We start from the raw sequence: 12,040 nt of genomic DNA, 5'->3' as shown, positions 1-12,040 counted from the left end.
ATATGCTTTTCCCCCAGTTCCTCTCCTTCCCAGGGTGATCCAAAAGGCGTCTCTCTTGGGGAGCAAAATGATCTTAGTTGCTCCTTACTGGCCTCGTCAGGTATGGTTCCCCTATCTTCGGAAATATGCACTGGAAGGTCCATGGTTCCTGGATCAGATCCCAGACCTATTGGTTCATCAGTCGGGACTATTCCACCAGTCCCTACACACCTTAAAATTGACTGCTTGGCTCCTCCTCTTCCGACTATAGTCAGGAATCATACCTTGGATCCGGAAGTTGTACACAGTTTATCCTCTGCCCATAAGTCTGCTACAAAGAAATTGTACTCTAGCAAATGGAAGAGATTTGCTATTTGGGCTCAACTCCGGGGTCTGGATCCCATCACTATTCCCGTATCAGAAGTACTGAAATTTCTAACTTCCCTTTTCAATCAAGGCTCTTCAGTCTCTACCATCAAGGTTCAATTGGCAGCTATTTCCAATTTTCACGAATCTATAAACCCACCTTTAATGAGCAACAGATTGTGTAAGACCTTCTTGAAAGGTGCTGCGCTTTTAAGACCTCCGATTTCTCATCCTGCTCCTCCATGGGATCTCGATGTGGTGTTACGTGCCTTAACTTCCTCCCCCTTCGAACCGGCAGCAACATGTGATTTAAAATTTCTATCGTGGAAAACTGCCTTTTTGGTGGCGATTACTTCTGCCAGAAGGGTTTCAGAACTTCAAGCTTTGTCTGTAAAACCTCCGTACTTGGTTTTTCATAAAGATAGAGCATCTCTCAGGCCAAATCCATCCTTTGTCCCTAAAGTTTGTTCCAGTTTCCGCCTACAACAGTCATTAGAACTTCCAGTCTTTCCGAAGTATTCTAACAAAGCGGAATACATATTCCACACATTAGATGTCCACAGGCAATTGCGTTTTTATTTAGATAGGACCAAACAAACAAGGAAAACAGATCAATTGTTTGTATCCTTTTCGGACAATAAATTGGGCAAAGCCGTCACAAAGGTCACTATTGCCAAATGGATCAGGGACTGTATTACTCAAGCTTATTCCTTTTCTAATAAAGAGCCTACGACCTCTGTCAAGGCTCATTCTACAATGGCTATGGCTACTTCAATAGCATTCCATTCTAAGCTTGCCATTAGTGACATTTGTGCTGCGGCTACGTGGTCCTCCCCGCACACTTTCATTTCCCACTACAGATTGGATGTGGCATCTAGAGGACTAGCTTCATTTGGTTCCACAGTGCTCAGGAGTGTTTTCCAGTGAGCCACCCAGGATTTAGGTGCTAGGGACGCTGTCCCATCAGTACTGAATGTAGGTGAGATAGGATCACATAACATCTTTTAGTTATGTACTTACCATAACTTTAGATGTTTGGGATCCATCTCGCCTACATTCCTAATAATTCACCCTCCTTCCCCCTTCCTTGGAGATCAGAGGATATCTGAAGGCCCGAATCCTGTTTCATCTTGATGCATCTGGCAATGTTATATAAACAAGTTGTGTATGTGTGCATGAATGCGGACAAACAAGATCTGGGGGATTAGTGGTGGTGCATCCTGGGATAAGAAATAGCTCAGCCAATAAGAGGCTTCACTCTATAGCATAGCGTGCCGAGTCGGAGCCATCAGTACTGAATGTAGGCGAGACAGATCCCAAACATCTAAAGTTATGGTAAGTACATAACTAAAAGATGTTGTGATCCTATCTCGCCTACATTCTGACTGATGGGTTCGGAGCCGATCCCTCAGCTCCGACTCGGCACGCTTATGCCAAAGAGCGAAGTCTCTTATTGGCTGAGCTTACTATATCCCAGGATGCACCACTACCAGTCCCCCAGATCTCGTTTGCCGCTAACTAGCGAAGACGTGGTCTCGAGCTGGCTGAGCTGAGTAGTATTTTACTTACTTTTTTCTGTCAGAAATTTGCTGTTCCTATCATAAAAAGCTGTTTTAACGGCTACTCTGTACTTTGTGTAGTGATTGGAGTTTTTTTTGTGAAAACTTGTAGTGTGATTGGGCGTTGGTTTCTGATTTCAGGCCTCCATCTGTAGGGCCTTTCCCGGTCAGTCAACCCCTCTCAAACCTTTGGGGTTTCAGATCCCCTTGAGTTTATTGTTGTACCGGATTGTTTAAATCGGCAGTTGTAAACTGATTTTTGTAGAGTCAGTTAAGTCTAGTCAAATTAGGATAGTGTTCTTGCTGTCAGAGAATTACTGCATTATTGGTCATAATGTCTCAAAATCCTAGGCCTTCGGGCTTTAAAAAATGCACCAAATGTAATTTTAAAATGTCAATCACAGATGACCACTCTCTCTGTGTTTATTGTTTGGGTGCAAAACATTTACAAGAGTCATGCAGCGTGTGTCACGCTTTTTCCTCGGGTCCTCCAGGAGAGGAAAAACAAACTCATTCTTAAAGGCTTAATAAAACCCTCCTTTGAAGAAGCTTTAGCATCCTCTCCTTCTCCAGCTAAAAAGAAAAAGGCGTCTGCTCCTACCAGTCCATCGGATCCGGCCGCCAAAAGACATAGGCAGGCTTCTCCTTCGGCTCCAAGGACTTCGGAGCCGAGGGCGGAACGGTCTGCCTCGATGCCACCAGTCTCGACTCCTCTGGCTTCGGAGCCGATGGCTGGGGCATCGAGAGGCAGGTCACCTTCATCGGCTCCACTGGTCTCGGAGCCGACAAGGGTTGCCCGCTCAGACACTTCCTCCTCGGCGCCGAAGTCCTCCTCGGCACCGATGGAAACTAGTGTGGGTATTCCTTCGGCGCCGATAGTCATCGAGTCGCCTCGGAGCCGGTCCCTTAGCTTTTTGGGGCCGTTGGAGAGGCCATCTCGAACCCGTTCAGTATCCTCTAAGACATCGAGGATGTCGGATTCGGATAGACAGGGTGCTCCAAAGACTGTTCCAGTCCCCAGTCTTTCAAAAATTTGTTTCGGCTCCGACCCAGTTGGCTTCGGAGCCGATAGCCCATGCCCATCCCATTGCTATTCCTCCTCCGACCGCTTCGGCTCCGTCGGAGCAGGTGCTGTTGGAGCCGGTGGAGATCTTAGGGTCGGCTCCGACCCTTACTCCAACCCGGGCCTTCGGGTCCGAGTTTGGTACACGGACTTCTTCGGCTGGACCCGGGGTGATGTTTCGGGACCTATGCTATCGGTTCCGAGCCTCCCTCTCGGTGCTTGCTGCGGGACTTCCGTCTGCTATCATGGCTCGAGACCGGTCACTCCCAGGATTCTGGGGGTCCGGCTTTCAGAGCTATGAGGAGTGCCTTGGCCAAGTCTTCGGCCATTTCTCCGGCTTTACCGGCACCTTCCCTGGGCATGGAGACTGGGTCTTTGGCAGTTCCCCTGTCCGTAGGCAGCGGAGCCCCTGGGCCTGAGGTTACCCCCATTGGGGGTTCCCCTCCTCCTGAGGGTTCTTTGGAGTTGTCTTCAGAGGAACCCCCAAGGAAGAGATCGTGCAAGAGGAAGCACGTGGACTCCCCCGAGTCTATTACATCGGACACTGATCTTGATGATGCGGAGGGGTCCCCGAAGTCGTCCTCGGATGATGTCTCATTTGCAGACATCTTAGAGATCCTCAAACAACGAGGCGGCTGGATATCCAAACCCCCCTCTGCTGATGAGTCAGTGCTCCTCAAGGCCTTCGGGGCTCAGCCCTCCGCCTCCTGGGTGTCTCCGCCCTTCGATGAGCTCCTGGATTTAGTTTGTCGAAGGGCGTGGGAACATCCAGATACCGTGGAACCAGTCCCTTCTCGTCCTAATAAATTTTTGTCTGCCCCACCCTAGAAGGAGTTCCTCACTAAAGGCGTGGCTGTAGATGCCATGGTGGTGGCATCTGCTACACAACAGGACGTGGCAGAGGCTTCAACGTCCGTCCATCCTCCTAATAAGGAGTCTAGGAGCATGGACAGGTGCGGAAGCGCACCCTGACTTCAGCGGCCTTTACTTTAAGGTCTCTGAATTATTTGGCACATTTTACCAGGCTTCAGAGGGATCTGGTCAAGGAGCTGTCAGATTCCCTCTCGGGTAACCTACCTGAGCAGCTAGCCCAGTCGGTTAGCTCTCAGTTGGCTATCCTTACGTCAATTTCTAACTCGTCCATGAGGCTCATTTCATATGCGGCCGAAGGGGCGGGTAGAGCGGCAGGCACAGGCGTGGCTCTACGGAGACAAGCCTGGCTCCGCTTGTGTCAGTTTGCGGAGGCCTTCAAGTCTTCCTTCGCCGACGCTCCCTTTGATGGGTCCTCTTTGTTTGGACCTAAGGTTAAAGACACCCTTACCCGCTGTGATAAGAGGGAAAAACTTTATCTGCCATAGGTGCCCGTTATTCCACTCCCTTTCGGCCTTATCCCAAGGCTAAAGGAGGAGGGAAGATGTGGTTCCGTAAATCACGTAAGTTTTTTCCTCAACAGCAGGAAGATTCCCCTTCCAGAGGCAGAGGACGGGGAAATTTTTCTGGGAGACGCCGTCCCAGAGGCAGCAGAGGGCCCCGCAATTCTGGAGACCGCGAGTCCTTTTGTGGCTCTTCAGCCTCCCACACCTCGTGAGGGATTGCCCGGCTGTGCTGCTCCGGAGCCAGTCGGGTGCCGTTTTGCCAAGCACCTAAAAGCCTGGGAGTCAATCACTCAGGACAGATGGGTGCTTCGGATCATTGCCGGAGGTTACACCATCCCATTCACATGCTCACCCCACCGTCCAAAAATCCCGGACCCACCACCCAGTCAAAGGGAAATTGCAGCCGCAGAAGCTTTAAAGCTGCTAGAAAAAGGAGTCATCCAACCGGTCCCCACAGACCAGATCGGATCCGGAAATTACTCTAGGTTCTTTTTAGTGCCAAAAAAGACAGGGGACCTGAGACCAATTTTGGATCTCAGCAGACTAAACCAATCCGTCACGAAATCCAAATTCCGAATGGTCACGTTACAATCCATTCTCCCATTGTTGGAGAAGGATGTTTGGATGTGCTCCATAGACCTCAAGGACGCCTGTTATCACATACCGATACATCAGGCGTCCAGGAGGTAGCTGCGCTTCAGCCTGGGAGACAGTCATTTCCAATTTTGTGCACTGCCCTTTGGTCTCACCACAGCCCCCAGGGTGTTCACCAAGTGTTTGGCAGTAGTGACTGCTCACCTGAGGGGTCTTGGATTCCAAGTGTTTCCCTATCTGGACGACTGGCTCCTGACTGCCACCACCAGGCATCTACTAATGGACAACCTCAAAGCCACCATCTCCCTGGGTGCTACCCTGGGAATTGCATTCAATTGGTCAAAGTCTGTCTTGCTGCCCTCTCAGCGCATAAGATTCATAGGAGCAGAGATAGACTCAAGATTGATGCGCGTTTTTCTTCCGACCGAAAGGATCCAAACTTTACAAGGCCAGGTTCAAGCCCTGATTTCAAGATCCAAAGCCCCAGCCAGGATGGTCCTACAAGTTTTAGGTTCGATGTCTGCCACGGTTCTTCTAGTTCCTCTGGCAAGATTGCACATGAGGATTCTTCAGTGGCTATTGTCAACTCAATGGTCCTTTCAGGACCTTCCCCTCAATCATCCCATTATGATTACAGAAACATGCAAACGGGACCTTCGCTGGTGGCTTCAGACATCCAATCTAAATCAAGGAAGTCCTTTTGTTATTCCCTCTCCAGTGGTCACCCTGACGACAGATGCCTCCCAGACAGGGTGGGGGGGGCATTGTCTGGGCAGGTTAGTTCAGGGCTCCTGGCTTCCAGACTAAACTCTTCTCCACATCAATGTATTGGAGATGAGGGCTGTACTTCTGTCCCTACAGGCCTTACACAGGTTTCTCCCTCAGGGCATAATCGCCATCCACACAGACAACATGTCAGTGGTCTGGTATCTAAACAAACAAGGAGGGACCAGATCTTACCCCTTTGCAGAGAGGCCATGAGGGTGTGGGAATGGGCTGTAGCTACCAGCCGTTTCTTGGTAGCGACCCACATTCCGGGGAAATCAAATATATTGGCAGACAGATTAAGCAGAACAATTCTCTCTCCTCACGAGTGGTCCCTAAACAAAACAGTAGCAGCTCAGGTTTTCAGGAGATGGGGGACGCCGTGCTGCGACCTATTTGCAACACCACTAAACACGAAGTGCAAAAGGTTCTTCTCCTTGACTCCACATCAGGGAGAAGCAGCTGTGGATGCTCTAGCACAACCTTGGCCAACAGGGCTACTTTATGCCTTTCCTCCGATTCCACTTCTCTCCAAAGTCATTCAAAAAGCTTCTCAATTGGGGTCCACAATGATACTGATTGCCCCATACTGGCCTCGTCAGGTATGGTTTCCCTACCTGAAGAAACATGCGGTGGACGATCCGTGGACTTTAGACCTAACTCCGGATCTGTTAATTCATCAGTCGGGACGACAGCATCAGTCCCTTCACTCCTTGAAGTTGACAGCTTGGCTCCTCCACTTCCGACTTTAGTCAGAAGTCACACATTAGACCCGGAAGTTATTCACATTTTATCTTCAGCCCACAAACCCACCACTAAGAAATTGTATCTCAGTAAGTGGAAGAGGTTTGCTATCTGGGCTCAACTCAAGGGCTTAGACCCTATCACTGCTCCAATCCCAGAGATTTTGAAATTCTTAACATCCCTGTTTAATCAAGGATCTTCTGTCTCTACTATTAAAGTCCAACTAGCGGCTATCTCTAAATTCCACGAATCCATGGATCCTCCATTGATGAGCAGCAGACTATGCAAAACTTTCATTAAAGGTGCTTGCCTGTTAAGACCCCCAGTTTTTCATCCTGCGCCTCCGTGGGATCTTGATTTGGTGCTTCGTGCATTAACATCTTCCCCTTTTGAACCGGCTGCTACATGTGAGTTAAAATATCTGTCTTGGAAAACTGCCTTAGTTGCAATTACTTCTGCAAGAAGAGTTTCAGAGCTTCAAGCCCTGTCTATTAAACCACCGTACTTGATTTTCCACAAGGATAGAGTATCACTTAGGCCTAATCCATCCTTTGTCCCAAAGGTCTGTTCTAATCTCTGTCTCCAACAATCTCTAGAGCTACCAGTTTTCTTCCCAAAATTCTCCAATGAAGCAGAATACACTCTCCATAAATTGGATGTTCACAGGCAATTGCGCTTCTATTTGGACAGGACTCAGCAATGTCGTAAGTCAGACCAGCTGTTTGTGTCCTTCTCAGACAATAAATTGGGTAAAACCATCACAAAAGCTACTATCTCCAAATGGATTAGATTGTATAACTCAGGCTTATTCTTCTTCGAATAAGCAGCTTACAACATCTATCAAAGCTCACTCTACCAGAGCTGTGGCGACTTCTATAGCTTTTCATTCCAAGCTCGCTATATCGGAGATTTGTGCTGCGGCTACTTGGTCCAATCCGCACACTTTCATTTCCCACTATAAATTGGATGTGGCATCTAAAGGGCGAGCATCATTTGGTTCCACGGTACTCAGGAGTGTTTTCCAGTGAGCCACCCAGGATTCAGGTGCTAGGGACGCTGTCCCATCAGTCAGAATGTAGGCGAGATAGGATCACATAACATCTTTTAGTTATGTACTCACCATTACTTCAGATGTTTGGGATCCATCTACTACATTCTAACCCACCCTCCTTCCCCTGCCTTGGAGATCAGAAGAGATTGAACGGTTTTGAGTTCTACTGTTTTATCTTGTTTCATCTGACGATGTTATATAAGCAGGGCGTGCATGTGTGCATGTATGCGGACAAACTAGATCTGGGGGACTGGTAGTGGTGCATCCTGGGATATAGTAAGCTCAGCCAATAAGAGACTTCGCTCTTTGGCATAAGCGTGCCGAGTCGGAGACGAGGGATCGGCTCCGAACCCATCAGTCAGAATGTAGGCGAGATGGATCCCAAACATCTGAAGTTATGGTGAGTACATAACTAAAAGTTATGCAAAATTGAGAATGTCAAATGTTCTAACAGTTAACCTGCAGAGGTCCTTGTAGCAGCCATTTTGTATGCGATTTCTCTGAACTTTCAGTTGCTGCCCATTTGTTTTTTAATCTTTAAGGGAAGGTGTGGTCATGCATGTGTTGGGACGTGCGGTCCCTTTACCTGCTGCCTGTCTGCCTTAAGGCCTCTGGCTACAGATTAATCAACTTTCCCACAGGGTGTGAGCTGATCACAGGATGCGAGTCTTTCACGTAGCCATCAGAGTTTTTGTTAATATCTTTCCTAGTCCTTGATGTGCACTTGTAGTGTCCTACTGTTCCTTTTGTGATGGTGCCTTTTCACTCGTGCGTGCCCTATAAAGTTTCTCCAGTGCCTGTCACTAGCGCATCTTTGCTGTAGGCAAGGCTTCATCCCTTTGCACAACTTAAAGTAGTAGGTGTCATTTGTGGTTGGAGCTTGTAAAATTGTCATATTGCCTTTGGTCGACCAGCACTCCAGATGCCCATTTAAATTTATTACGGGATTTGTTTGAAATGATATGCTGACTTGTGTGTTTTGTATGTTTATACTGGTTGCTTCATTTTTTTGTTTTTTCTTTTATAGGTTTTTTCAGTGATGCTAGCAGCTCTGATCAAGCAGATTTCCTGAGGACAGCAAGTGCTTTGAGAGAGAGTTACAGATTTGGCCACACAAATGCTCCTGAGCTCTTGGAGAAGTACTCCATAGATAATGCGTAAGTATTGATTGATAGGGAGGTATGTGTTAGGGCATCCTTCCCTTCAATTAGTGTATTGGAGGGGAAAAGAGTAAGGAACAGTGATGCTGCATCTAAGCTCTTAAGTTGCTTCAGAATGTGGTCATCTTGCAGTGGTTGCTTTTTCTAGAATTCATGTGGTATGTATGCAGTGTTTGAGAATGAATTCTCTTTAAAAATTGATGTAGTGAACTTGCGTTTAATGTTATGATAGCGTGCTTCATGCAGGATGGTCTTCAGTTGGCTAGCTAGCACTTTTTCAAGCCTCCTTTTAACAAGCGCTGCACTTTTCTATTTAGAACACGTCAGAAAAGTAGTTCATTGCATCTAAAACTTTTTAGCGAGTCCCACAGTTTATGGAAAAGTATTGACTGCAGGGAATGCAGTCAGCATTCCATATTTCTTCCCCCCCCCCCCCAAGATTTCTAGTATTAGACTAGATACTCATGGCTGTGGACACCTTGATGTGCATTAACTTGTCATTCATGACTAGTTACTTTTTTTTTGCTGATTTTTGATAGTTTAGATTTTTTTTTTGTCTGTAAAAGTTCCTGTGTCCTCTTAGTCTGACGTTTTGGGGATTGCTAAAATGTCTATTTCTGCACCAGATGTAATGGGGGAGGCTTCTGGCAGGACCACTGGATGTGTTGGAGTTTCATAACCTGCTGCTGTGTTTGGAAGACTGAAGACATTTCTGTCAGCTTTTTGAATGGCTTTGCAGAGATCATCCCCGGTTAGCAGGAACTCTTGATCTGTTATGGTCCAGAGTTGTGGACTTGAGTCCAGTTGATCATGTTTCACTGTTGCAGTCCTAACCAATGGGTTATCTGGCTCCCGGTAGCCCTTGATTATCCAGAATACCAAAGGTAAGTAAATGACATCTGCTGTCTTTTGTAAAGGACGTCAGGATGTCCGATACAAAATGAGGCAGCCGACTTCACTTCCTCAGTCTTCCTTGCCTCGGAGCCAGAAGCAATTCTTGGCAGTTTACCTTGTTTGGTTTCCGACTACAAAGTTTTAAATCCACTACAGCCAAGTACCCCATTGGGGATCCTCTTTTCTTGCCTTAACGAATGTCAGAAAAGGTTGAAAGGACTTTCTGCAAGTTCAACCTCCTCGCTTTAGCAGGAATTATCCTTCTAAGTGTTGGAAGTTTCCTGATAGCAGCAGACAGAACCGTTCTAGGACTAGGTTACAAATCTTCTAGGGGACAGGTGGCTACCCCTCAAAGGTCTAAGCGTTGGCAGGCTTCCACTTCTGAGACGGGAAATTTTAAGCTTGCATCTCAGTCCAAATATTCTCAATGACTCTCCAATTTCTGCCTGATGTCCTTCAAGAATGCAACTGCAGTCATAACATATGGGTTGTCCTGCCTCAGGCAGCCCTCGGTCGGCCGGATTCCAAAGTCTGGGTTTGACGTCGGCTGATGTCGCATTTCTCTCAGACGTCGAGCAGCTGGAGTACATAAGCATCAGCCGACACCATCTTCAGTCTTTCTTGCCACGCGGTGCCCGAAGCAGAAGCAGTTCGCAAGTGCCGGTCGGTCAGCTCCTGTATTCTTCGACATTGCTGTGGATAAGGTCACTCCTGCACGTGTTGCTGCTAGGCCTCCCATGTCTATCAAGGCCTACACACGTGCTAAGGCAGCCAGCAAGACCAAGCACCTTACTGCTAAAGCCTTACCTCGGCCTACTCCTGAAACACAAATCATGACTATGGCCGCAGACTTAATTTCTATGATCAGAGGTTCCCAGGCCCATCCTGAGAGGATCCCAGCCTCCTCCTGATAAGAGGCCCAGGGTTGAACCCTCAGACCCTCTCCCTTCAGATGAAGACTCTGAGGACTCTGTTCACTCCCGATAGCCAGGAAGAGCCCTTCCAGACCTATGAGGACTCAGATGCAGAGGACTCCATCCCTTTGGCCTCCCCTCCTGAGGATATTTCTTTTGGGGAAGTTCTGCATTCCATGAGGGAACATTTTAAGTGGCAAGGCCAGGAATATTCTGATTCCAGAAAGTGCCTTCGAACCTTCCTTAAAAAGCCCCAACACAGGCCCTTAGCTATACCTCCTGTGCTTGATGCTTTGGATGATCTATATTCTGACTCTGTTACCCCTGATACTCTTCCTCCGGCTCCAAGCCTGACAGATATTATAGGGTCCCAGAAACACATTCCCATTTCTTTAGGGCCCATGCTGTTGATTTAGAAACAATTTCACAGGGACCGAAGGGGGTTTCAGCTACCACCTCCAAAAATCCTTTGCCTTCCAACAGGGAAGCTAGGTCATTGGAGAGATGGGGGAAGAAGGTTTACACCTCCACTATATCTGAGAGCTCTCAGTTGTCTCTTTCATAGGTTTCAATGTCAGGATTACCTGTTAGATGATTTACAGAAAACACTGTTCTCCCCTGAACCTTTAGATAGGAAGTCTTTGTAGGAGGCTTTACATAATTCTCAGCAAGTTAGCAATCACTTTCTTCAGTGTGGATATGATGCATTGGAAGCTTCATGTAGGGCAGCTATGACAGGGGCGGTCATTCGTAGACATGCATGGTTAAAAGAACAACCTCTACCAGATCATGTTAAGGCAAAACTTCTTGATGCACCCTTGGAAAAGAACAAGCTTTTTGGTGCTAATGCTAAAGATGTGTTAAAGTCCAAAGTCAGTTCAGTCAGTCAAAGATTTCCTCCAGGTTCAGCCACCCAGATTCGGCAGGAATTGGCCTTCTAAAAACTGGTCCTTTCCTAATCCTCAAAGATTTCAAAGGGGGCAAAAACAGGCGTGGCCGAGGAAGAGAGCAATACAGAGGTTCCTACAGGGGACGACAATGGCAACCAGCAAACCAAAGAAGTGACACAGGGGTTTCTCCTGCCCCATAGGGACAATCTCAATGACTTGCCTCTACTACCGCTGACCAGGGAGCAAACAGAAGCTCCTCTGGGCGGAAAATTATCTCTTTTGACAATTGGCACAGATTGACAAAGGACAAATGGATTTTGGACATTATAGACCAAGATTCAAAATGTAGTAACACAGCAACTCAGGAACAAATAGGATGGTAGAAAGCGGAGTGACTGCTCGTACGACAGGACAGTAAAATCCAGGTGTATTTAATAAAAGATAATAAAATTCAACAACAGTTACAAGTTAAGCGCTTTCGACTGTTACCCAGTCTTCTTCAGAACAGTGTCAGTAAAGTTAATTATTACATTTAAATGCTGGTAGCAGTTTGTTGATTGATTGATTGGAGAATAAAAAATCCGCCAAAATTTTTAAAGCCACAAGTACAACCTCAACACATGAAACCTATGTCAATGTTGGTACAGCAAATATATGTTATAGTACAAGTAATACGGTAAATACA

The 12,040-nt window shown here is 47.1% G+C and overlaps 1 protein-coding gene across 1 annotated transcript in view; it reads left to right on the top strand.

The window, feature by feature from the left end:
- Positions 1-12,040, top strand: part of PDIA3 (protein disulfide isomerase family A member 3) — a 1,140,556-nt gene that overhangs the window by 373,402 nt on the left and 755,114 nt on the right. The window contains exon 5 of the mRNA XM_044077721.1: positions 8,525-8,654. Within this exon, the coding sequence (XP_043933656.1) occupies positions 8,525-8,654 (130 nt within the window). The remainder of the gene's footprint in view (positions 1-8,524; positions 8,655-12,040) is intronic.

This window comes from Protopterus annectens, chromosome 7.part0 (genome assembly GCF_019279795.1).
Source record: "Protopterus annectens isolate FY-2018-M chromosome 7.part0, PAN1.0, whole genome shotgun sequence".
Lineage (NCBI taxonomy): Eukaryota > Metazoa > Chordata > Ceratodontiformes > Protopteridae > Protopterus > Protopterus annectens.
Note: the sequence above shows the minus strand (reverse complement) of the source record. Positions and strands in the feature narration are given on the sequence as shown.